Source organism: Sturnira hondurensis, unplaced genomic scaffold, assembly GCF_014824575.4.
Source record: "Sturnira hondurensis isolate 20B ecotype Veracruz unplaced genomic scaffold, ASM1482457v3 Scaffold0002039, whole genome shotgun sequence".
Lineage (NCBI taxonomy): Eukaryota > Metazoa > Chordata > Mammalia > Chiroptera > Phyllostomidae > Sturnira > Sturnira hondurensis.
The window spans coordinates 1,839,916-1,865,309 of NW_028074670.1; the positions used below are offsets into that span (position 1 = coordinate 1,839,916).

A 25,394-nucleotide genomic window follows, 5' to 3' on the forward strand; every position below is an offset into this window, starting at 1 on the left:
GAGCTGGGAGTTTTTGATCGCCCTGGAGAATCTAAGTCTCTTTTTAAATGTTAGCTAGTCTTTGCTTTTCTTTATAGCTATTATAGTTAATTGAAAGAAGCTACCTTGTAGATGTATAGTTTTGGTGAATTAGTTAACATTTTAATGTGGTTTTCTGTTTAGCTGACAAGCTGTCTACCGATGATCTGAACTCCCTGGTTGCTCACGCACATCGTCGCATTGACCAGCTGAACCGAGAGCTAGCAGAACAGAAAGCCAAAGAGAAGCAGCACATTGCATTGGCCTTGGAAAAACAAAAGCTGGAAGAAAAGCGGGCCTTTGACTCTGCAGTGGCAAAAGCATTAGAACATCACAGGAGCGAGATAGAGGCTGAACAAGACAGAAAGGTAGAAGACATAAGTGTGATTGCCTAACACTTGAAGTGAATCTGGCCTTTTTTTAAATCTGGAAAAACAGGAGTTTATTTAAGATTGAGAAAGAGTTTTTCAGAAATCATCTAGCCAGAGTTCCATCCTCATTTTCCAGAGTTGCATAATACTGCTGTTACCTATAGTCAGTAGGAGGCCAGAGGGAAATACCATGGCTGGTCTACAACAGCCATTTTCAAAGTCGCTCGGGCCTCCGGGTCTGCCCAACAGCTTTTCAGGAGGACCATGTGAGCAGAAATATTTGCAAAATAACCCTAAAGATGTTGTTTGCATCTCCTACTCTCATTGTCTCACTGAGGTCCGGTGGGGTTGTCTGGAGAGTGCATGATGTACGATCGTATTGTTGGTCTGGCAGCTAATAGAACGTGTGTGTGCGTATTTTTTTAAGTGAATCTAACTTGATCTTCTACTTCTAGAGATAATATCAGCAGTCACTGACTTTAAAATAAAGTCATGGCCACCCACCTCTTGAATGGAGCTTTGGCCCTTGTTCTAGTCAGAACTTCTGGGGAAGGATTCATCTAATCAGGTCACTGTGTGTTGAGCAGATGCAGACGTATCAGAAAGTAACAAGCTGCTGCTCTCCGGGATTGTCTAGTTTGTCCTTCCCCAGTGGAGCTTTTGCCCCTTGAAGCAGTACTGAGAGAATCTCCATTGGATTCTGAGTCTATTTTTCTCTGCCAGTGTTTTTAAGAGTGGGTGGGCTTGTTCTTTAGTCTTCAGTCTGGGCACATCATGTGGTAAATGGGTGTCTGTAGGCCGGCTCGGGAGCTCGACTGCTCATCCTGCTTTCGTGTTCTCTCACTGCGCAGTTGACCACCTCCTTCACCTTGAAATTCTTCCCTTTGTCTTCCACCAGGGGACCACATTCTTCTGGCTTTTGTCCCACCTTGCTGGCCACTCCTTGGCCTCCTCCTTTGCTCAGCCTCTCTAATACTGGCATGCACTGAAACCTAAACTCCATCTAAACTGTCCCAAAGTGGCTCGGAAATATAAGTATTACCTGTCACTTAAGATATTTATGTTGCTAGCTTTGACGTCTGCCTTGGCTTCTAGTTGCCTGTCTAGCAGCTGACTTGATGTGCCCAGCTAGATTTTCAGTAGTCGTTTGCAACTCAACACATTCAAAACACTTCTTCATTCTCTCCAGTCGGTCTCTTCATTGCTCCCTTAGCTCGTTTCTCTCTAAGTAAAACTCCATCTACTCAGTTGCTCAAGCAAGAAGTCATTCTTAGTTGTTCCTCTATCAGCTTGTGCATCCAGGCCATTGACAGATTCCACCAGTTCTGCATCCAAAGAAAATCCCAAGTCTGTTCACTGTTCACTTCTCTCTTCTCTCCATTTCCACCACCTTAGTCCACAGTATTATCTTAACAGGTTCCATGTTTTCATACTCATCTCTGTGCCGTATCCACATAGGCAAGTGGTCCTTGTAAATCATTCAGATTGGACACCAGGCTGCTGAACACTCTCCAGAGTGCCCACTGCATTTGCTCTACATTCCAGACTTTTAACCTGTACAAAGGCCTCTTGAGCTTATTCCTGTCTGCTGTCGACCAGAGTTTCCCTTCCCTCGCTTACCAGGGGTGCTGGTTTTGTTTTGAGGTGGGGGTACCTTGACTACAGCTTTTTCCTTGGGGGTCTTTGCTCCGCCTGGTACATTGTTGTGGTCCCTCACTTTTCACCTCAGCAAGGCCATTTCTACCACTGTGGTCTAAAGTAGGGCCTCTGGGTTACTTTCTGTCATATTGCCCTAGTGATTTTCTTAGAAACAGGTATCACAGTCCAAGATGTCCATTTTGCTTATTGTCTGATTGCATCCAAGCATATAGCAGGCCCTGCCTGGCACAGGGCTCACACTTCATAAATATTTATGCAGTGACAAACTATATCTACTTATTAATTATATTGTTTCTGAGAACAGGTAAGTTCATAATTGTACATAATCATTGTTAAATAATTCTTAGTATGACCCATGGCTAATTGTTAGTCAAGGCTTTTTATAGTTTTGGTTATTGGCCCATGATGAATCTAAATTTATATAAAACAAACAGTTTCAGAGCAGTTTTCTTTGTTTAGAAGAAAGTGTATTTAGCAACTGTCAGATACCTATTAAGTTTCTTAACAGTTCTTCACAGTAGGCATTATTATTCACAGATGAGAAAATGGAGACTTGAGAAAATAAATAATTTCCTCAGGGTCCCACAGATGGTTGTGATGAAGTTGTGTTTGATCCCAGGTCTCCGTAGTGGTTTTTCCCCATGATCTAGAATATGTTAATTCTCAAGGGAGAGTAAGTGATGTGGGAAATGACAGTGTTTCGTGTAGGAAGCAGCGTGGTAATGTGAAAGAAAACACAAATTCCGGAGCCACAGAGACCACTGTTTGAAATCTGATTTTTGCCACAACTGTGTGACCTTGTTGGAGTCCCCTTCCAATGTTCACCTTTCTGATTCACGTCAGAAGGAGAAGTAGAAAATGCGATGGCGTGCGTGACACATGCTAGGGGATCAGGGCGTGGAGGCTGCTGTCGTCACTGTTACGAGTCTCCTTTTCCAAAAGCGGGTGCGGAGAAGTGGGAACTAAACGTGACTGTTGCACAGGTAGAGGAAGTCAGAGATGCCATGGAGAATGAAATGAGAACCCAGCTTCGCCGGCAGGCCGCTGCCCACACGGATCACCTGCGCGACGTCCTCAGGGTGCAGGAACAGGAACTGAAACATGAGTTTGAACAGGTGAGACCGGTCACAAAGCACCGACTCCCCTCAGCCTTTGCCCTTTCCATTCAGAGTGGTCTCCTTCCCTTCAGCGTGCTTTGTATGTCATTCCCTCCGAGGCAGCTTTGTCGTGGTCCCTACCCTTGAAGTGGGGCTTTTGTATATTTGCAGAACTGCTCCCTTTCCCCTAAAGGTGTCCCAATATGGATCTGGTGTGTTTTGTGTCTGTGTCCTGTCTTTGGAGCCTTCACAGCTTTAAGGGGGTTGGTGCGTGAAGTTTCAGGAGCGCAGGTGTTAATACTGGACACAATGTAACCGAAGAACAAGCTCATTCAGCCGGAGCGTAAATATCTAAGTGCCAGCCCAGTGCCCGGCAGGGCCTGCTGTATACTTAAGTGCACCGGCGCTCAAAGCAGACCACCAGGCAGAAACAAGGAAGCAAAACGGACGTCTCAGATTGTGATTCTTGTTTTTAAGAAAACAAATAGGGCACTGGGAGAGAATTGGCCCTGCTTTATCTCCAGAAACTCCTGTGAGTGATGTGGTGCCTAGATTTTTTATCTCAGGAAACTTCCAAGAGAGGTTAAGTTTGGGTACCTTCAGTCATAATTAGTTTCTACTTAGCAAGTCGTTTATGATATACTGATTAATTATTTTGACTCACAAGAAGGGAATGAGGTTTTTCACATGAGAAAGTCTTCCAGAAAATTGAAATTTATGCCAGTAGAAAGGCATTTTACTTTAAATTCTATTTGATGGGTATTTTTCTGAGAAAAATGAGTAGGAGACTCTTAAGTAGAGGATATCAAGTACAATTTAATTATGTTTGCACGGCAGTACAGTTACTTTCTAAAGTCAGTTATTTCTCTCACTTTAATAGCCTCCTTCCTTCTGCCAGTCCGCCTTCTGTAACATTAGCTTAGTAACGTTACAGAAAGTTACACATCAGATACGCGTTTAAGGAAATTTTGATACTATGTGTGTAATGTAGGCGGTTCATGAGAACTGTTCTGAGGTTTTAAAGGCCCCCTTTCCTTTGGGAGGCAAGCAGTTGCTAGAAGACTTCAGTGTCCGTTCATCGAGGTGAGGTCACTTCTTTCTGTGCACTATTTATGTTTTTCTTCAGGATCTGTCAGAGAAACTCGCCGAGCAAGAATTACAGTATCGTCGGCTCAGTCAGGAGCAAGTTGACAACTTCACTCTGGATATAAACACTGCCTATGCCAGACTGAGAGGGATCGAGCAGGCTGTTCAGAGTGAGTACATGGGCCTCTGAGACGATTTATTCAGCCCAGCTTCTTAGGGTTATGAGAGCTTCTTTCTTGTTACGAGAGCTGTGGGATACGTGCATTGGCATCAGGGCATGGAGACGCCGACATCACTCTGATAAACTATTCATTTCTTAGACACTTAGCCCCAGATTTGGTAAATTTGGAATATAGATGTGAGGATATTTAAAAGAATCTAAAAATTAAATCTAAACAAGTGTAAGTTTTACTCCTTACGCCTTATTATGACAGACATGAGGTCACCATTTACAAGACAGTTTACCCAACACATTTTGTTATGTCCCATGTGTCCTGGCTGGAGAAGAGGTCAGTGTGGCCCACGCTGGCCCTGGCTGTGCCAGCCTGCCCTGCCCTGTTGCTGGAGGGCCGCCTGGAAGAGGTGAGCTGCTGCTCCCCACACCCCAAACGGACAGTAGTTGTGCTGAGGCCCCCATGAACCGCGTGGAGAAGGAACCGTCTGAACAATGAAGATAGTGATAAAATGGGTTTCTCTGGGTATTATGGGATCTTTTTGTCGGGTAAAGGTGAAAGTAAGTTGTCCATTAAGTTTCTTTGAAGTCTTCCATCCCTTTTTAGGAAGTTTCTAATAGCCTTAGCATAAGTCTTAGCCTGATTTAAATGTGTTTCCGTCTCAAACATCTCTGTGGATAAATACATCTGAGTTAGATGCCCTGCACTGTCCTAGACGCTGCAGAGAGAAGGGAGACTCGGCTGTGCTTGTGCGCATACGTATGTTCTCTCGGCTGTCACCGTAGCCGTGGGGAAAACAAGTCCTCATCAAATACGCTGTGGCTCGTTGCCTCACCTGAGAGGAAAGAGCACTCCAGAAATAAGTGGTGGGGTGGGGTCAGGAGAGGGTCTTTGTGGCCCCATCTTCCACACGTGTGGATTTAACTTATCGAAGGTACATCAGTTCTCTGGATGTGTGAGGAGGATGTCTAGTCAAGTGGAAAGAAAAATGTTCTTTGCCTTGTTTTCTTTGTAGGTCACGCAGTTGCTGAAGAGGAGGCCAGAAAAGCCCACCAGCTCTGGCTCTCGGTGGAGGCGTTGAAGTACAGCATGAAGACGGCGTCTGCAGATCGGCCCACTGTCCCGCTGGGCAGTGCGGTCGAGGCCATCAGAGCCACCTGTTCCGATAGTGAATTTGCCCAAACTTTAACTGCAGCTATCCCTCCAGAGTCCCTGACCCGTGGGGTATACAGTGAAGAAACCCTTAGAGTCCGCTTCTATGTGGTCCAGAAACTGGCCCGAAGGGTAGCGATGATCGATGAAACCAGAAATAGCTTATACCAGTACTTCCTCTCCTACCTGCAGTCCCTGCTCCTATTCCCACCGCAGCAACTGAAGCCTCCCGTGGAGCTCTGCCCTGAGGATATGAACACATTTAAGTTACTCTCATATGCCTCCTATTGCATTGAGCACGGTGATCTGGAGCTGGCAGCAAAGTTTGTCAATCAGCTGAAAGGAGAGTCCAGACGGGTGGCGCAGGACTGGCTGAAGGAAGCCCGGATGACTCTAGAAACTAAACAGATAGTGGAGATCCTGACAGCATATGCCAGCGCTGTAGGAATAGGAACCACTCAAGTGCAGCAAGAGTAAGGCCTAGGAAGAACATCCCAGTTCATGTCAGAGGAAATCAGTAATAGCTACATGAAGGTTTGCAGCAGGGTGTCAGAATTGTCTAGGAGCAGGTTACACATGCTGTTCTAAATGTTAACACCTGTTGCATTTATATTATTTCCACTTGCTATCATGTCATCGAACTCCAGGAGTACTTTCTTTGCAACTTGTGTAACATTTTCCGTTTTTCAGGTTTTACTGATCAGGCTTGTGAGCCAATCAAAATAATACCTGTGATCCCTATTACTATTGATTTTGCCCTTGCAGCAAACCGAATAAAACAAAAAGATGAAAACTGAGTAGCTTATCCCTTTTCAAAACAGTTCCATTTCCAGCTTGTGTATATAGAAAATTTCCTTGCGAAGCAGCAGGAGGACAAATAGGCAGTCCTGGGCACTCCATTTCTAGGCTGTGAATTGGGTCCCAGAAGTCTGAGGGCTGCTCTTGGCTTTGAAGCCTGTGATGCCTGCTGGTCAAACTCAAGAGTGATGTGCAAGCTAAAATGCCAAATACATTTACAGTTGGAGTTATATCATTCTAGTGATTCAAAAGCACTAGAAAAAGTATGTATCCCAAATGTTTTTGATTGCTACCACAGGAAAAAAAATCATTTCTTTTTGGGACTGAACACACCCCCCCTGCCACTGCCACCACCCCCAACCACTGATTCCCCTGTGAACCTCTTCTTTGAAGTGTGGGGGTGCTGAGCCTAGAGCCTTAAAGGGACTGAATAACTTTGTGGTATTTATGAACTAATTGCTGTAAAACCCAGAGAACTCGTACTTAGTTTACATCTCTGAAGATTAGGAAAATTGCCATGTTGTGTAAATGTTAACATTTATTTTTTACTCCATGAAAATACTGTCAATTTTTCCCCCCAAACTGTAACTTCCTGTTGGGGGTTTGTGTTCACAAAGAGATTGTGGAGGCAGTTTTTCTTGAGCAACGTATCTGCCTATATGAAAAAAGGGAGGGGGTTCTATATTACATTCCTGAAAGGATTATAGCTCCTGAATTTGGATTGTTACATTCAAGTCTGCATGACACTTGACCTTGTCCTTTCACTTGGGGGTCTATTGGTCCATTTTGGCCTAGTTTGATTTTAATATTCCTTATATTCCTCCTAAGCGGATTATTTAATGTTCTTGAAGACATTTTTATTTTCTTTAGAGAAAAACTGGTTGGAGAGAGAAAACATTGATGTGCCAGGTAAACACTGATCTCTCTTGCACGCCCCCAACCTGGGACCTGGCCCGTAGCCCAGGCATTTGTCCCCACCCAGAATTGAACCAGTGACTCGAAGAGTGATGAGGCATTTTCTCTTTCGGTGCAGCATCACGACTCTAGCAAGTTCTAGCAAGTGCTGAGTCCCATGCAAGCACCGAATGCTGAAACTTTTTTCCTTATCAAGATGTGACGAGTACTAAGGTTGACTGTTCGCTGATTGGAACACACGCTTTGGGTGACGTAGGTAGTTTCTGCAGGTAGAGGCACTCTTGGCACCTGTGAGCTGTTAGGTTTTTACTAGAAAATAATGAAGTTCTTCTCAATTCAACGTGTTTTTTTTTTACGCCTTTGGAATGGAAACTGCAAAGCTGACTACTTGCCTATTTGTCTTATTAGAAGTGTTTATAATTTGTCTTACTTGTAAAGTATGTACCATATAACTTCCTCAGATGTCACTGAACCCTGCAAGTGAAGAGGCCTTTACTTGGGCCCAAAGAGCCTTTACCTGGGTTCTGTTCTACTTTGAGGAGGTGTGACCCTGGACAGCAGGGACAGGGAGCTTCACTTCAGCAAGTGCTGAGTTACACCTCTGCCACCCGACTTGAAGCCACATCATCCTTTCTGTCTTGCTTGCACTGTCTCAGACTATTTTAGTCTTAAACTGGGCACCTTATTGCCTCCCTCCTGAGTGCTATAGAACATTTTAACTCATGCCTCCAGATTTAACATTAAAACTGATCTTTGCTTTAATGTTCTTTAAAGCCAATATGGTTACAAATTAAAATGTAATTTCAGTCTTTTTAAAAGCACACTACTTATATATTCCTTAGTGTTATGAACTCAGACCCTCTGCTCTTAACAGATTCTGGGTAAAAGCAGTTTCCAAGTCCCAAACGAGTTGTCCAATCAGTTTTAAAAGTTTGTTTGAACTCAGTGCAAAACAACTGGTAATTTGACAAACGGGAAATAGAAAGGATTAAATACCAAGCAAATCACTCTTCACTGGGCCCAGTGGTCACCATTTCCCCAATCCAAGGCTAAGCTTCCCTGGTTTCCTTCCCGTTGATACATTTAAGGTGCCGAGGTCAGCGGCGGAACATGAGAAAGCAGAGGTGAATTGAGGGAAGGAGGATTACCAGGCCACTCTGTCCTTTCCCACGTGGGACAGTGATGTTTCACTGGCTTGTTAGTTCCAGCAAGCTGTACAGATACAGCCCTGGGGTCTTCAGGAACAGAAAGGCATTCTGGGGGGATTGTAAGGCAAAAGCCAGGAGAGACGCCATTACTGTGGGAACAGACTCCACTGGTATCAGTGACAAAGCTTAGGTTTTCTTGGCAATAAATTCCATCATGACCTTTACTCCTCTTGGACATTCTGTTTCCAAGAGTAAATCTCACCGAGTTCTGTGAACTCTCCTTGGGCTTGATTCTCTCTAGCAGTCCTGGTTCCTCCAGAGAGCACAGCTCCACAGGTCTGCTGAACAGCACTGTTAGGTTCCTTCACTGCCTGCTTTGTGTCCCTTACATGTTGCCATCATACATCTGAGTGGTGTTTGAAATATCTGTAGCTGTTAAAAACAGCTGTGTACCACCCACTTGAAAGTCCACAACAAACCCACAGGACACCAGTTCAGATGTATCCCCCGTCAGCTCCACAGCCACAAAGCCCTCCGGTAAAGATACAGCTAGGGCTTGGCCAGGGGAGGAGGACCCTCTTCAGTGAGTACTTCGCCAGGAAGAGACATTTGCAGGTGCCAACAAAGAGGAAAGGGGCTGAGTTTAGAGGCTTCCAGGTGGCAGCAGCTTCTCCTTGGACATTGTAAACCAAGATCAAAAGGCGATCTGCCCAGTGTCCTTTTGCTTTCTGCTCATTTGCTTTGATATGTTAATGGAAGCACATGAACTTCAGTAACCCCCACCCTCTTGTCCCTCAATTAGATGTCTTAAACTGACATTCTAGGAGAAAATACAAACCAGTCCTCAGGTTTCCGAAGCCACATGAATGGTTCCCAGCCTAGTGAGGATGGTAAATGGAGATGGGAACAGACACCAATACAGTAGCCCAAAAATAATCCTGGAGGATAATGATGAAGGTGCTGTCCTGCAGAGAGCTCCTGGGGTGCTAGTAAATCTGGGAATCACAGCAGAGCAGCCTGTGGTAAGGAAGCCCTTGTGAAGGCGCAGATGCTCCTGCAGAACTCAAGCTCACGTCACCTTTCTATACCATCTGAAAGCCATGATGGTAAGAGACAAGCAGAGCTTCTTGACCAACCTGATTACTAGCAATACACAATCGCATCAAGACATTTCAATCCTGTCGGCACGAGCCCTCACTTGGACACTGTAAGTGTAACACAAGCCGGGAGAGAATGGGAAGAGGAAACACTTTCGTCCAAGCCCCCAGTCCAGTGGGAAGACTCCGGCAAAGGCTTCATAGGCAAAGGCTCTATGAAGATGATCAGGCCCTGGCTGGTGTGGCTTGGGCACTGCCCAGCAAACCAAAAGGCTGCAGGTTCAGTGCCCACTCGGGGTGTGTGCAAGAAGCAACCTGTTGATGTTCTCTTGCGCCACTATTTCTCTCCCATCCCGTGTCTGGAATCAATTTAAAAAAAATCAATGGAAATGCATATATGCCATTAATTCCAATATTTATTTACAGCCATCCTTTTCCCAGCTGTGCACCCTTAACTCCCACCATTGCCATTTGGTTCTAAGATGTACAATTTTTTCCACATAAGTATCCATGAAATTGGGATACTACTGATCCCAAATCAATATTGTGACAGAATTATATGCAAACCTCCTTTAGACACCTTTAATGTAAGTAGCCACCAATGTCATAGCATCAGCCAAACAAAAACTCAAGTTCAGAACAGGAGGGTGAACCATGCTAACGACAGCAGTGTGAAGTCGGTGGGCACACACCGCTGGTGTGCACAGCTTATGCGGAAACCAGGACCTGTGCATCTGCAGAACTGAGAATGGGGCCGCTCTGCATGAATGATAAACCTGGAGTGGACTGTTCAGTAAGCATCAGATAAGGAATTTAACCTTAAAATAAGCCAGTGTTGTATCAACTGTATTTCAAAGTTCACCAAATCTATATTCTTGCTTAATTCACATCACAGTTAAATAGTAACATCTCATGCTAGGCCACAGCTGCTCCCGACAGGCCCACTTTCATTTGCCTGCACTGATGTCACCATCGCTGTCACTGCTGCTGTCACTATCGCTGTCAGAGGCCAGTGCAGTTAGGTGTCCTAGCGCTTCCCTGTAAAGGAAAACAAGACAGGAGAGTTGCACTGAGATTCAGTTTTGCGGGGGCGGGATCCTGCAGGTTCACTAGGCTAACAAAGGAAAGCTTCCAACAGCCAAACCTATAGGCCTCCCTGATTTATGTAACAAATAATTGTTAAATCAATACATCCTGACTTTTTGCAAAGAAAGGAAATTCAGGGGGTAGAAGGTTATACACATTTCAATGAGGACATTCAAATTTGACCATTCTAATGGTCTGCTCCATTTCTGTAACTTTCTTTCATGGTAACGAAACAGTAGCCACTTACTTCTGTTCCTGGCTGATCACAAAGTCGGTCATAACCCTCCGGGTGAGGCCCTCACAAACAGGCAAGCTGAAGGCACTCGCCAGCTTCACTATCTCAACAGCCTGCGCAGGGTTGTTAGATGCTTTTGCACTGTCCATAAACTCAGTCAGCAACTCGTTTCTATAAAAGAAAGGCAAAACGTCAACATCCCCCGACTTAATCCCAGCCAGGTTTGCATGCAAAATCTAGCATTTTTGAAAGGTCAGTCATAAAATCAACTAGCTTTGGAGGCAAAGTTGCACAAAGTCTAAACCTTAAAGGACAAAGAGAAAATAAACACCAGTTTACTGTGCCTTTACTGAGAGTCTATTCAATGTAACCCCCGTGTTGTGGTGAGTGAACACAGACAATAAATCAATAAATCAATGTTTGCCTCAGCTGCCCTATTAGGGTGTCCAACCTTTTGGAGTCTCTGGGCCACATTGGAAGAGTTGCCTTGGCCCACACATTAAACACATGGTAACATGGAATCCAAAAAAGTCCCATAATACTTTAAGTAAATTTACAATTTTGTGTTGGGCAGCGTTCATAGCCATCCTGAGCTGCATGACGCCCAGAGGCCCCAGGCCGGACACCCCTGCTAGATGGTGGGTGTGATGGTCCATCTGCTTGCCTGTCAAAACAGTGCCCAGCTGCAGTAGCTGAGGCATATGAAGAAATTCCAATCACCTTGCAGTCAGAGTTAAGCCCATGTAGCTAATTCCAAGATGTACCCAGGCAGGCCTGTTAACTTCAACTTACCTAGGGATCTTATTATGTTTCCTGAAGAGCCCCAACATCTTCCTGTTCAGGATGAGAAAGGAGAAGGTTTTGAACACTAACAGAACTGAAGGCGGTGCAATGACCTGTTCTCCTGCACCCCGATCAGCTGTCCTCCCTAACGACAGTGGAAGCTCCAGAAGAGGCACAGCCCTGTCTTTACAGCACGACCACCTCAGGCAACTCATCCCCGTTCCCTCCTTCATCTGTGCTCCATTCAACCTGATTCTGATTTTCTGCCGGTGAGAACTGCTGGGGCAGATCCTCCTCCAGAGGGTCACTTCAGTCCTCCCAGGCAGGGCTGTCCTGTGGGCAGCTGGAGGACAGGGATGCAAGAGGGCACATATGGCTCTTTCCTTTCCTACCATCAGTGTGAGGTCAGTGTGTCCTAAAACTATGTGACGAAGAGCAGGCTCAGATTAAGGCATCAGTCTCATGCGTGTGCTCACCACCATCCTGCCACATGCAGGACAAAGGAGAAACACACACATTCAGCTCCCATGACTCAGCTGAGGTCCGTACCCCTGCGCCAATCATCACAGCCTGATTCACAGCAAGTGTGTCTCCTGAGGTGACACATTTGAGCACCAGATGTTTTCTGATACGAGTAGCAGAGTAGGCCCTGTGTGTGACTCACACTCCTGAGACCAGTTCTTGGAGACAGCGAACAGCCGCTCTGGACCAACAATTGCATATTCAAACTCAGTTCCTTTCGTGCGCTGAAGAAGCCATGCACAAGTACGCTCCACTCACTGACTCAGAACTAAACACTTCTTAACACTCTCAGAACGAAACACAACGGAACCAACCAATTGGGATGGTTCTACAGTGTCTTCTTTTGCTGACTCCTCTGCTTTTGGAAAAACAAGTAGGCATTTGGTCTCCATTCACAAACACTAAAAATAGAGTGGCACAAAGCAAAAACAGGTCAAGGCCAGTTCTAGTCAAGGCCATGTTTAGTATGTTCTGGTAAATGCCAGCTTCTTGAAATCCAAGCACATTCCACATTTTCAGCTTGACGGTAAGAGAGCACCCACAATAAAATACTTGAGAAACCAAATGCCCATAACACTTTCAAAAATGAAATTCTTTGATCACTTTATCTGAATGGACAGACAAGTGCTTACTTGCCCAGATATAGAAAACAAAAAGGTCATCGATGGAAAGAAAGTAGCCCACTGAGCCATGTTCTCTTAAATCATGTATAATACGGTCTTCTTCCATAGGCTTTCTTTTCAGTTTTTTTTTGAAGATCCCATAGAAAATGCATTTGTCTCCTGATAAACTGCCCTGGCTGGTGTGGCTCAGTGGATTGAGCGCTGGCCTGCAAACCACAGTATCGCGGTTCAATTCCCAGTCAGGGCACATGCCTGGGTTGCAGGCCAGTTCCCATCAGGGGACACACGAGAGGCAACCATACATTGATATTTCTCTCCCTCTCTCCTTCCCTTCCCCTCTGAAGATAAATAAATAAAATCTTCAAAAAAAAAAGAAAATGCATTTTTCTCCTGATAAACTATACATCACGCAGCCCAATTTGAGAAACAATGCAGACCAGGGTAAATGTTCTCTGAAATCCAAGCAAATGCTTCTAACTTACACTTGTGACATTATACCCACCAGGCTTCCTGGATTCTGCCGGCGCGTAAGAAGAGGACAGCTATGCAGTTCAGAGAGCTGGCTGGCCAGTCAGGGGCAGTCTGCCTGGTGTCCTGACTCTCGTAAGTAGACTTGATATCTGCAGCGCAGTCAGCAAACGCCACCTGAAGCTGAGAGGCTGTTGGAGTCAGCAGAACTGCAAACTGGTTTTATGGGAACTTAAGTTCGAGAGACTACACAGGACCAGTAGAAGTTTTTGAGCAGTGCATTTTACCATTTGAACACATCACCTATGTTATAGCACACATATAGCAATACATATAAATACTACATGTAGTACAGTATAGCAATACTATAAATATGATGTAGTAAAAAATAAGGCATCCTGCCCTGGGGGAACCTTGGGTTTTCTTTTTAGGCAGATATTTTTAAATGCAAGCTGCTGTAGGCAGGACAAAAACATGCTATTCTCGTGTTGCTTGCTTTGGACTGCAAGAGTGAGAGTGACTTTAGACAAGCTATTCTGCTAACGGTTGGGTTATGTTTAGATCTGGGTTTAGATGGCGGAATTCTGCACAATGACAGATGAAAGCAGGGACGTTATCCCTACGGGGCCCTCACTAGTAGAGGATATACTTTTTAATTTAATCTTTTTTATTTTTTAAAAATGTGAATCAATTCCTGTAACATTATCTTTTAAAAGACTTTATTTATTTATCTTTAGAGGGGAAGGAAAGGAGAGAGTGAGAGAAATATCAATGTATGGTTGCTTCTCATGCATCCCCTGCTAGGAACTAGCCTGCAACCCAGGCATGTGCCCTGACTGGGAATCGAACCACAATCCTTTGGTTCGCAGGCCCGCGCTCAATCCACTGAACTACACCAGCCAGGGCGAGGATATACTTTTTAAAAAATGATTTTATTTATTTACCTTTAGAGAGAAGGGAAGGAAGGGAGAGAAATATTGATATGTGAGAGATTAGCTGTCTCTTATACACCCACAACTGGTTGGGGACCTGGCCCACAACTCAGCATGTGCCCCAACTGGGAATTGGACTGGTGACCTTTCAGTTCTCAGGCTGGCACTCAGTCCACTTAGCCACACCAGCCAGGGCAAGGATACACCCTTCAGTACACATCTAACAAAGATAATGAACTCGAGTGTCAATACAACCCTACCTCTGGTGGGTGCTGATCCCTTGCCATGAGCATCAGCATCTCTTCCTTCAGGTCATTGCGAAAAGTGTGACCATATTCTTTACTATCTTGAAACAAAAAAGGAATATAGTGAGAAGTGATCGCCATGATGTATAACTCTGGCTGACCTTCACCTCCGGTCAGCGGTCACCCATACTTTTCAGTGATGAAAACAAGTCACTGGCATACCCATTCAAGGTTTATTTCAGGGTTCCTGAAAACCAGCAGGATGCTTCATGGTAAGAATAAGTAAGAGCAGTGAGAGCCAATGCTGCTCTCAGTCAAGTGCAAACACAGCACACACACTGCACTTGAGCTACCACCAGCTCTGAATGGTAGGATCCTGTTTTACAGCACTTGTGAGTCGTGACCTTTTATATACATTTAGTGCAGTCTTGTGAAGAACTAGTAGGGCAGGGCTACTACAGTCTCAGTGTCTCAGACATGGGGACTGGAGGCAGACAGAAACTGACTTTCTGATCAGTCAGAAAGATCAGCATCTTCTGCAGCCCATTTATACCCACACGTAAATCCACAGTCGTACCTGTTTCTCAGAAACATAAGTATCGCTCACTGGTCAGCAATTGAACCATAGCGACGAAACACAGTAGAGAGGAACAGGCTTTGAGGTCTGAGACCTGAATTTATTCTTAGGGCACATCACTTTATTAGCACTGATTATAATCTTCCCTTTGTCACACCCCACAAAAGGAGCACAAAACCTACCCTGTTCCTGTTACTAAGGCCATTTTAAGTACATTTTCACTCATGTAATTTAATATGCAACATGAGCAAGTGATCCTGAAATAGACCTCAACTAATACACTCAGTTTAGTCAAAAGTGAAGGTTTTCATCCCTAATAACGTCAACATGTTTGTTCATCAAAATGCAGGACAATGAAATGACATGGGCTGGGACGCATGAGCTGAAACCGACCTTTCCAAATCTGAGGAATCACTTCTAGCCTGTTGGCCACATCCAGTGCTCGGAGAAGATCTATCAACGCTTGGGAATGAGGAAAGAAGACCTGATTAAGAGAAATACAAACATATTTTTAAAATACTACTCGGCAAAAACACCATGAAAGACATGTATAATGATACATGACAACGAATCATCTTACGGAAGGTATGAGGTCCTTATACCATTTCAAGGTGACATCAATTTGTTCCATCAGACAGAGCAAATTGAAGAACTTGGAACTAAAACAAAGGGGGAAAGTATGTTTAGTCTAATAGTTTACCAATTACAAACAATTTCAAGTTACATGGAGACCACGCTTAACCCAGGAGGTGCTAACTGTTTTCTCGACTTCCCAATACCTTCTTATTCTCAACCGGTCATTCGTGACTGCCTCCTCAGTACACTCTTGTCTCTGTGAGCGCACAGTAAACCGCATTCGTTTTAAAGCATTCAATGTGAAGAAAGCACGTGGGCACACAGAAGACAATCAGCACACACCTAGGAAGCTCACTCAAGTTCTTGTTTTCATCTGCCTAAAAGCAAACCCATTTAACACGTCTCAGGGTACTCCACTCTCTCCATCTTTGAGAAAAGAGACTGTGATAAAATCTTAATGGACCCTTGCTGCTATAATTAAAAATTGCAAAATTGGAGGGCATACAGGAAAAAGATACGTGGATTTAATGTGTTACGAAGAAACCCAGCCTGGCCAATCAGTCCCGCCACTGCTTACATTTCCCAGCGCTCCACTACCATGCACCGCTCAGCGGGGGCGCGGCCTGCAATCAGGCGAAAGGGAGGAGGGCCACCGGCAGCCTTCCGTGGGCAGCATCAACCAACCGCGGCCTACGAGTGCTGTATCAGTGCCAAAGGACACGCTTCCGACACTTACTAATAGAAGTTACGCCGATGACTGGGTCCAATGAATTTCCAGTTGTCGCCAGTATTTAAAAGGCCATGTACTTGGTAAGCAAGTTCCAGATCTTTGAGAGAGGAGCACTGAAAATCTGTTAGTAAGCATCACTCTTACGAGATCCTTAACAGGCAAACGGTGGCTCATTATATCACAAAAATGTACAGTTACTTGTGGGAACATTGATGCTAATTTAACATATTGCTGGTTGACCACAAACGAGTTAAAAGAAATTGGGGAAAACCCCAAAAGCAAACCCCCACGTTCTACGAAATTTAAAGCAAAATGACTTTGCTCCAGTGATTATAACTGAGGAACCCCACAGAACACTTGGTCACGGGCACAGAGACAGAGGGAGTGCCCCACCAGCATCAGCGTACAAGCAGAAAGCCCGTGAAATGACTGCGAAACCCACCCACAGGAGAACTGTGCAGTTAACTGTAGTCCTTCCCTCTCATGACATCCTGTACTGCGGTCAACAAACGCAGCACCGCGGAAACATGTCTGTGTGCGAGTTTACCACCCAGTGGAAAAACACCTGAAAGGACACACGCTAAACCAGAAGGTGGTTATCCTTAGGAATAAGACATGCTGATTCATTCTGAGGCTGCTTGAAATTTTTCCTATATTAGCATGGTAAACGAAAACCAAAATTAAAAACCAATACCATCAACTTTAAAAGCTACTGAGACAAATATGAAATACTCTAAAACCTTATCTGGACAAAGGTATGAAAAAAAGCTGAAGACAATGAATCCAGTAGAGAAAGGGAAGGGATGTTATGTGATTTAGTACAGATTCTGGAGGAAGAAGAAAAGAGCAACCGACATCAACAGCAGAGTAAATGTAAGAATCAGGTGGAGGACCTACCCCTTGCTCCCAATTACAGAGAAATTTAGGAAATGAATGAAAGGAAAACAGAAAACAACGGTTAAATAACAAATGGTACTTACAACTCTCATGGCTGATTGAAAAAACATATCTGAAAATGAAAATTCACGAGGGCTTTGGTTACTCTAGACAAAATTTTCTATTTTCATGCCAATAACATTAATAAAATTCCTGGCAATAATACTAGTAACATGTAAGATAAACCTAAACAAACAAAACCTGAAGCATAGAGGAAGTATACAGCAAAGTGCTACAAGCATTTTGGCTTTCTCAGAATGATCACCCAAAAGATTACTAAGCTAAAGTAAACCCTGTCCCCGTAATAAGGCCTCTGATAACACTCAGGAAAACAAGTTCTCTGTACATACCATCATCTGGGTCCTGTGGGGAAAACTTCTTTCCCATTAATTCATTCATGATGTCATAGATCACAAGGGACGATCCTTTTGAAGGGCTTTCTGCAGAACAAGCAGATAATGTTTATCATGAGTCCACTCCCAGTGGAGACTTTTCCCTTCCTCCTTAGTCCTTCACAGCTCAACAATGATTGAAGTAGCCTTGATTGGTGTAACTCAGTGGACTGAGCACAGGCTGTGGACCAAAGGTTGCCGGTTCGATTCCCAGTCAGGGCACATGCCCGGGTTGCAGGCCAGTTCCCAGTGGGGGTTATGTGAGAGGCAACCACACACTGATTTTTCTCTCCTTCTTTCTCCTTCCTTTCCCCTCTCTTTAAAGGTAAATAAATAAAAATCTTGGGGAAAAAAAACAAAACACTGATTGAAGTAGAGAGGACACAGACACCCTCATCAAGTGTACATGCTTAGAAAAACCAACAGTTTTTGCTAGTGATCATTTTGTATTCCTTTTAAGAATAATCAGGATGAGCTGCCCAAAGAAAAAGACAATGTACAATTAATGGATGTGGGCAGCCCTTTAAAATCACATGACCTGAGTACTAATAGGTCAGAAAATGTACCAACAATACAGGTGTAACATGCTCAAATATACCACACTGCTCATTCCACCACCTTCCTCACCTTAGCCACATGCACGTGACAAGTTTTTTAATGACAGCACAATTCTATTTCTTCAAGCACAACATTTCCATTTGCTAGCAATCTTAACTGTTTAATGCATTGTGTGACAATATATTTTATATGCATTATTTTTTCAGTATTTTAGGCTTTCTCCTTTGGGTAAATTCCTAGAAATGGTTACTGTAGGCAGCCAATTTACAAACATAAGACAAACTGGGGGGAAATAAAGAGACCAACACTCCTCTCTTCACTTTGCCTCCACAGTCACAGGCGTTGCTTAGGAAGGGTAAGTACCGCCGACTTTGGTCAGCAAGGGACCCAATGCCATACATTACAGCACAGAGGAGTGCAGAGGCTTGGGGTCAGTTACACCACAATGTTGCCAAGGCTGAGTAAAATTTGAAAAGATATGATCCTTATGGGAACTATTTACCTGTTCCCAAGATAAAGTCGGCCACCTGCTCCAACCACCCTAAAAGATATCCAACTTCCTTACAGGTGAAAAGTTGTAATAGAGGCAATCAAGTTCTTCTGTTGTTTTTACATATAAAGTCTGCTGTAGGGAGAAGGACCAGACTGTCATTTCTAAACCCGTGGGTTCTTTCTCAAGTTGGGGCAAATGAATTAAGAACCAGCAGACACAGTGCTACTATGCGCCTCCCAAGCATGGGACAAGACCCTGTGCATAACTCACTGAATTGCCACACCTAACAATGTAACTCAGGCAAGGTATCCAGTCCGTTCTGACAGAGCTGGTAAATGGCAGAGGTGATATTTCAACTCAGGTGTGCCTTGCTCCCAAGTCCATTCAACAGAGCACAGCTCCCAACAGGGACTGAAAGCAGGTGACAAATGTAGCCTCAAGACTCTCACACAAGACTTCAAAACAAGATCAAGGCTACTGTGGGATACCACTGTCCAACAAGTTCCTGCAAAGACAAGAACGTTCCATTCTGTATTACTGAGCAAACCAGCCAGCAGCCGCATGTGGCTACTGAGCTCCAATACAACAATGGAACTTTACATTTTATTTAATTTTAATTAAATAGCCACATGTGGTAGTGGCTATTGCTTTGGAGAGCAAAAGGAACTCCCAACTGAAATACCTTCTGATCAGTTCTTTCTTTTTAAAAATTTATTCATATTAAAGATAGAGAGGGAAAGAGCACTTTCGGAAACATATCTGAAAATGAAAATTCATGAGGGCTTTGGTTAGAGAGAGAGAGAGAGAGAGAGACAAAGAGAAAAACATCAGTTAGTTGTTCCACTGATCTGTGCATTTGCTGGTTGACTCTTGTACCTGCCGGGTCCTGGCACAGAACCCGCAGCTGTGGCATATCAGGAAGACTGAGACACATGGCCAGGATGGTCATTTCTGACTGTACATCAACACTGTGAGTACATTTAATGACCCCCCTGCCCCTCCTGCTCGGTTTTACACCACAAAGTTACAACCTTCGAGAATAAATCTCTGCTCAAATTGTAGGTTAATATGTAAATTCTTTTCTTAATTCATATGCATGAAGGGTGCTGGGTCAATTTTCTACATAAATTAAAGAACATAATGTCATACATACCATGTTGATAAAACAGCTGAATAATATAGTGATACGTTGCAAGTGAGGGTTCTCAAATTACCAGGTACATAGAAAAGATAAAAATAAGTCAAACACAGCTATCTAAAACATAGCTTACTGAGGCACAATGAACTAAAAACATATTTATGTTAATATTTAAATGAAACATAATGTATTTCTACTATTTCTTTGAACAAAGACATTCCCAACTCATCTGATTAAACTAAAGGTAGGAGGCCCAGACACCTATTATTAAAATGTATCTAGTGTACGTGTGCTATGACCCTCATTAAGAACACTAAAGCACACCAATGGGAACTGATTCCCCAAGCAACCTTCGATAACGTGACCACTGAAAAATGTACAACACATTAGCACACACTGAGGTTCAAATACCAAATTATGCCAGAACATGTCATGGGATTTAAAACTAGCTAACTGTAAGTGAATAATTCTCCCCAGAATCAAGAGATCCATAAAAAAAGTACCTAAAAGTACTAGAAGAACGTTCCAGTTTACTATAAAGAATGTGAAGACAATAAAGGCATTCCTGATGCGTAATTCTACATGCACCAAGTGGTACGGAAATTCCCATGTATTACGTAAATAGGGAAAAAGAATCTACAGTTTCTTTTTGGTTTGTCTGGACCCGAAACTTCCGGTCAGTACTGTTTTGGTCTTAAGTGAGGGCACTAGGAGGCATCTTTACCTATTCCGAGGGCTTTCATTTCACGTAAGGTCTGCAAGGCTGGCAATTTTCCAAATGCATAAAACCTTCGCAGGCATTTCAGAATGGTATTAAAAGTCTGTAGATTTGGCTGCACCTTCTGCACAGCCATTTGTTTCAGCAACTCCTAGTGAAATTAAGAACAGGAAGTATTTTTTAAGCCTGGAGATACTTTGTCCAGTGACAAATATACTAAAAAAAATTTGGTTGTTGGGCTGCATCTAAAGCAGGTGAGCATATCTCTAATTTAAGAACTCACTCTCAGGAAGACCAGTGACTCTGCCTTTTGGAGAAGCCCTCCACTCAGCTGCCCAGCCTCCACCTGATCAAGGTGTCTGTCTTCAGCCCTCTGCCTAGTGAGTCTGAGACTCAAGCAGATGAGCAGACTAAAATGGACTGCGCATTTTTCCTAAGTGAGTTGTATGGTATAAAACATGTTTGTATTTCTCAGTTACTTCAATCCAGCAATGTCGATTTTATTAAACTATCCAGATAATAATTTTTCAGTAAGTGTGCATTAGTTTTATAATGAAAAACCTATTACGAGAAGTAACTGCATAAAGCAGCCGGGTCTTCCTGAGTTCCAGCTGTCTGCTCTGGGCCGAGCAGCTTTCTCCTCACCCGCCAGATGGCGCTACTTAGACCACAGGCTGCGGGAAGGGCGCACCCAAGCAGCCACTGTGTGAGACCCCAGCAATGACTGCCCCAACGTTCAGTGGATGCTATTTCTGTACCATGTATTTCTAGCAAAACATATTTTAGGCCTATTAAAAGATAAAGCAAAGGTTCCTTCTTACCAACATATTATTCCATTTTTCCTCATATTTCTCATTCATCATTGCTGTTGCCTCAATCAGTGAATTGAAGGCGTGTACATCGGCTGTAAAAAGAAAAGAACCACTTTAACAAAATCTGGGATTGAAGGTCAACCCCCAAATGACTTGATTTAAAGCAAAGTGATCAGGCACATGCGACTCCAAGCTCATTACGATGTGTCCACAAAAGTAGGAACCACTCTTGTTTTGTGTCTCTGCTCCTGTCTCAGTCATCAATGCACAGGAAAAGACAAAAGGGAGGCAACGATGGAGGCAAGATCCAAAATTCTACAGATCCCCGAGAGGAGAGTAGAGAGTTCGCCAAACACTTACCATGGAGCCTGTTGTTTAATAATTCGGTGTACAAGTTTAATGCCTGCACAGGAGCTCGGTGCTAGAAGGGATGACAAACAAAAATAAAACATCATCAAATGTGTTCCTTTCACAAATATCTGCATGGCTCCTGTCCCAAGGTTTGGGGACAAGGCGGCAAACAGCACACACACGTTCTAGCTCTCGTGAAACTCATGCTCTAGAGCGGTGGTTGTTCAGAAGGGGACATCTGCTTCCACGTGACATTCGCAGCTGTCACAGGTGAGGGGCTGGGGGAGAATGTACCCTTGGCATGCAGGGGGTGGAGGCCAGGAGCTACTAAAGACCCTATGAAAATACGACAGAAGCCCCCACCACCAGTTCTGAGATTAAGAAACCCTGAGTTAGTGGAAATTAAAGACAAAACTATGTAAGCAAAGCAAATGTTACCTTCACCATTCCTCGGATCATGGTGCAGTAGGAATGTGCATTTTTCTCTGGCATCAGAGCAAAGATTCTCTCAGCATTGTTTTTTGCTCTAGACACAAGGGAGTAAGATGAACCAAGGGAGAAAGGAAAAGCAAATAATTCATTGAGAGTTTACAAATTTCTGGGCACTATGCCAAGCACTTTATGCATATAATTCCAAACAATTCTTACCACCCAGAGAGGGAGATAAAGTTAGCACCATTTCAAAAATGAGAAGAACTGAGGCTCAAAGACCTTAAGTTGCCCAAGGCTTTGCAGTTAAATGGCAGAACCAGGACTGAAAAGGGACTACAAAATGCAGTCACGTGCTGCATGAGGACATTCTGGCTAGCAGCAAACCGCATATACAACAGTGTAGCACATGCACTGCTCCCATGCTCATAGTGAGGCTGGAGGACACCACCCATGGCACCGCAGTGAGCACAGCACACACAGGACAGCAGTGCGCCACACCACCCAGGTTCCTAGGAGAGAGTGCACTCCGTGATGCTCGCACAGGGAGGCAATTGCCTAACAAGGTCTTTCTCTGAATGTATCCCTGCTGCCAAGTGGCACCCAACTGTACATTCAGGGTGTTACACAAAAATCAACCTGTATGACAATGTCCACCATTTCCCCATCCTCCTCAGTCAGACACAGCTCCCCAGAGGCAACCACAAACAAGCAGCTTGTCCTGAATCTTCACTCCTATTATCGCACGTGTACATGTCATATTCTACCTAGTGCATCTACTCTTTCTTAAAAAAATATAAAATACAGGTACCGTGTTATACAAACCATGCTATACTTCAATTCTCCCTCATACTCGTGTCTTAGAAATTAAGAGAACCAAGGGTCGCCGGTTCAATTCCCACTCAGGGCACATGCCTGGGTTGTCAGCCAGGTCACCAGTAGGGGCCACATGAGCAGCAACCACACATTGATGTTTCTCTCCCACTTTCTCCCCCCTTCCCCTCTCTCTAAAAATAAACAAACAAACAAATAAATAAATAAATAAAAGAGAACCAGGCTTTGAGCCAGGACAGTATTCCAAAGTCCATACTCTTAACCACTCTGTGAAATTATTAAATCTATTTGAGTTTAATCTGTGATTCTATTCAGTTTATCACTTCACAAGAGACTTCAGATTTTAAAGATAGGTTTCCTTCTCCAGACATCCACATAAAATACCTTTCTCTTATGTAGACAGTTCTACTTGGTCAATTTAAATTCTCAAATGTTAGTTAAATGTTATCCACCTTTTGTTTGAAAGTGCTGAACTACATTCTAGTATGTGTATTAAGTACACAAAAATATCCAATCTTTCAAAATCACGTCTATGTTGCAAGGTGGAACCACTGATGAACTACCAAAGGCAACATCACCTGTGAAGGGTACATGGGGTTAAGTGGCAGGGGGGGTGGGGGAAGGGAATCAAGTGTGAATGCTGTGCTGCTGGTTACAAGTAAAGATCTTATGAAAACAAATCCAAAGGCATATGAATACCGACTGGGACAAGTACTGTACCCTAAAAACAAATTATATTTTAGAACATTAAAGGATCTTATCTTCTTGGGGAGAGGGGCAATGGCATTGGGGAACATTCCACACACTGGAGAAAACTGTAACATGGAATTCTAATTATGAGTAACACACCTCCAAGTAGCTCCAAGCTGCTGACCAGCCTTCTTCTTAGATTTCTTAGTATCTTCCTCTGAGGCCTCTTCCTGAAATGAACCACCACCAACAGAAATAAAACCAAAGATGACGACAAACTTCATTCTCCTGATTAGACCACTCAAAATTAGGACTACAAAGGAAACTTCAGATAAATGAAATACAGATCCAGCAGAAGGTGGAGAGGAAACCCAGTAAACATTTATTAAGAATGTTCATTTCCTAGGCATAAGTCAGCTCATTTACAGATGAAAAGTAACGTTGGCCCTTAATGCATCTGTGCCCTGAGTGCAGCCCAGACGCAGAAATGGGAAATCCAAACAACACAGCCTGTTTCCTCAGGGGCTGAACCCGGCTTGATCCATACAGAAATACTGTTCATTATTAATTAGGGTGCAGGCAAGAGAAAACTATGTATCAGAAACAGGGTACAGAACACAGGGTATAGAACACAGTCAATCTCGAATGCTAACCCAACACAGCTAAAAAAAAATTTATCAGACTACATTTTATACTTTGTTCTAAACAAAGAACTGGGGTGAGGCTGATGTAAAGCAAGACAGGCTTGGTTAGAGCTGCCCAGCTCCGTGCTGGCTCTGTAGCTGGGGCTGGAAGGGCAGAGGGCTAGCCAGGCCAGCGAGTCTAGCAGATACTCTGGAAGCCAAGATGTGACTGCAACCCGCTGTATTTGTACTTTAAAAATAATCCACATTTAGTGGAGAAAAATGGAAAAGACAAACTTCCATCAACCCAGAAATGCTTAATTTTCTATATGATTTTTCCTTATGCATAGGAATTTAAGAAAAATGGAATACATATTGTCTAGCCTATTCTTCCACTTAGCAATTATTTTTCCGTATGCAAACAGATCTACGCCAGTACTCTCAATCAGCACGTGACACTAATACCACAATTCAACCACTTGCTATTGGACATGTCGTTTGTTTCCAACATTTTTGCAATTATAGGTATTACTGTATCAAGAAAAATGTCATACAGTCACACCTCAGTACTCATTGGCTTCAGAACTCATTAAACCCTCTACTCATCACATTCTGACGAGAAAAAAATGTTTTAGCACTCAGCGTCTGCTTGGGACTTGCTGCACTTGAGAACACGCTTGAGTCACGACACCACCCCACAAGAGAAAAACGCTTCATTGTTTGGGACTTATCATGAGTTCCAGGAGGAATTAACGACGAGTACCGGGGGACCACTGCATGTACATCTTTGTTCACAAGAGCCAAAGGCTTCCTTGGGATCTTTTTCAGGAAGTCAAACACCTGGGCTGAGAGAGGCTACATACAACTCAGTCCCAACAGGCCAGCCTCTGGCACGTGCTCTGTATCCCCAGCAGAGTGGGCCCACTTCTGTGTGAAGCTGTGAGGGGACCGCGGGCAGGTCCTTCCCTATCTGCCACACATCATACTGTCACTGTAATTAACAACATAGAAGTTTGCAAACATTTCTGGTCAAAACTTTGCCTGCATGTGGTAGACACAAGGTCAAAATATAAAGAAAGGGTTCAAATAACTGCTTCAATCTCTCCCATCCTCTGCACCACTTTTTTAA

The 25,394-nt window shown here is 43.8% G+C and overlaps 2 protein-coding genes and 1 non-coding gene across 12 annotated transcripts in view; 1 reads left to right on the top strand and 2 right to left on the bottom strand.

The window, feature by feature from the left end:
- Window positions 1–6,353, top strand: part of IMMT (inner membrane mitochondrial protein) — a 52,292-nt gene extending 45,939 nt beyond the window's left edge. For all 9 annotated transcript variants that reach the window (XM_037039049.1, XM_037039030.1, XM_037039038.1 and 6 more), the window contains 4 exons: window positions 163–386; window positions 3,032–3,163; window positions 4,272–4,401; window positions 5,420–6,353. In XM_037039049.1, the coding sequence (XP_036894944.1) occupies window positions 163–386; window positions 3,032–3,163; window positions 4,272–4,401; window positions 5,420–6,033 (1,100 nt within the window). In that variant the 3' untranslated portion in view covers window positions 6,034–6,353. The remainder of the gene's footprint in view (window positions 1–162; window positions 387–3,031; window positions 3,164–4,271; window positions 4,402–5,419) is intronic.
- Window positions 6,354–9,912: 3,559 nt separating this feature from the next.
- The window catches only part of PTCD3 (pentatricopeptide repeat domain 3), a 32,368-nt gene continuing 16,886 nt past the window's right edge, over window positions 9,913–25,394 (bottom strand). Inside the window, exons 9-24 of one of the 2 annotated variants that reach the window (XM_037039134.1) lie at window positions 23,802–23,872; window positions 22,128–22,215; window positions 21,699–21,759; window positions 21,348–21,430; window positions 20,533–20,677; window positions 19,824–19,874; window positions 17,578–17,667; window positions 17,272–17,300; window positions 16,298–16,404; window positions 15,566–15,644; window positions 15,379–15,469; window positions 14,424–14,509; window positions 13,266–13,414; window positions 11,628–11,669; window positions 10,848–11,006; window positions 9,913–10,552 (exon numbers count right to left, since the gene is read on the bottom strand). In XM_037039134.1, the coding sequence (XP_036895029.1) occupies window positions 10,462–10,552; window positions 10,848–11,006; window positions 11,628–11,669; window positions 13,266–13,414; window positions 14,424–14,509; window positions 15,379–15,469; window positions 15,566–15,644; window positions 16,298–16,404; window positions 17,272–17,300; window positions 17,578–17,667; window positions 19,824–19,874; window positions 20,533–20,677; window positions 21,348–21,430; window positions 21,699–21,759; window positions 22,128–22,215; window positions 23,802–23,872 (1,422 nt within the window). In that variant the 3' untranslated portion in view covers window positions 9,913–10,461. Of the gene's footprint in view, window positions 10,553–10,847; window positions 11,007–11,627; window positions 11,670–13,265; window positions 13,423–14,423; window positions 14,510–15,378; window positions 15,470–15,565; window positions 15,645–16,297; window positions 16,405–17,271; window positions 17,301–17,577; window positions 17,668–19,823; window positions 19,875–20,532; window positions 20,678–21,347; window positions 21,431–21,698; window positions 21,760–22,127; window positions 22,216–23,801; window positions 23,873–25,394 lie in introns of those variants that run through there. The other variant, XR_005065496.1, reaches the window with a different exon arrangement.
- LOC118982766 (small nucleolar RNA SNORD94) lies at window positions 12,055–12,191 on the bottom strand. The gene has a single exon (XR_005065603.1). It is a non-coding gene; the product is annotated as a small nucleolar RNA SNORD94 (small nucleolar RNA).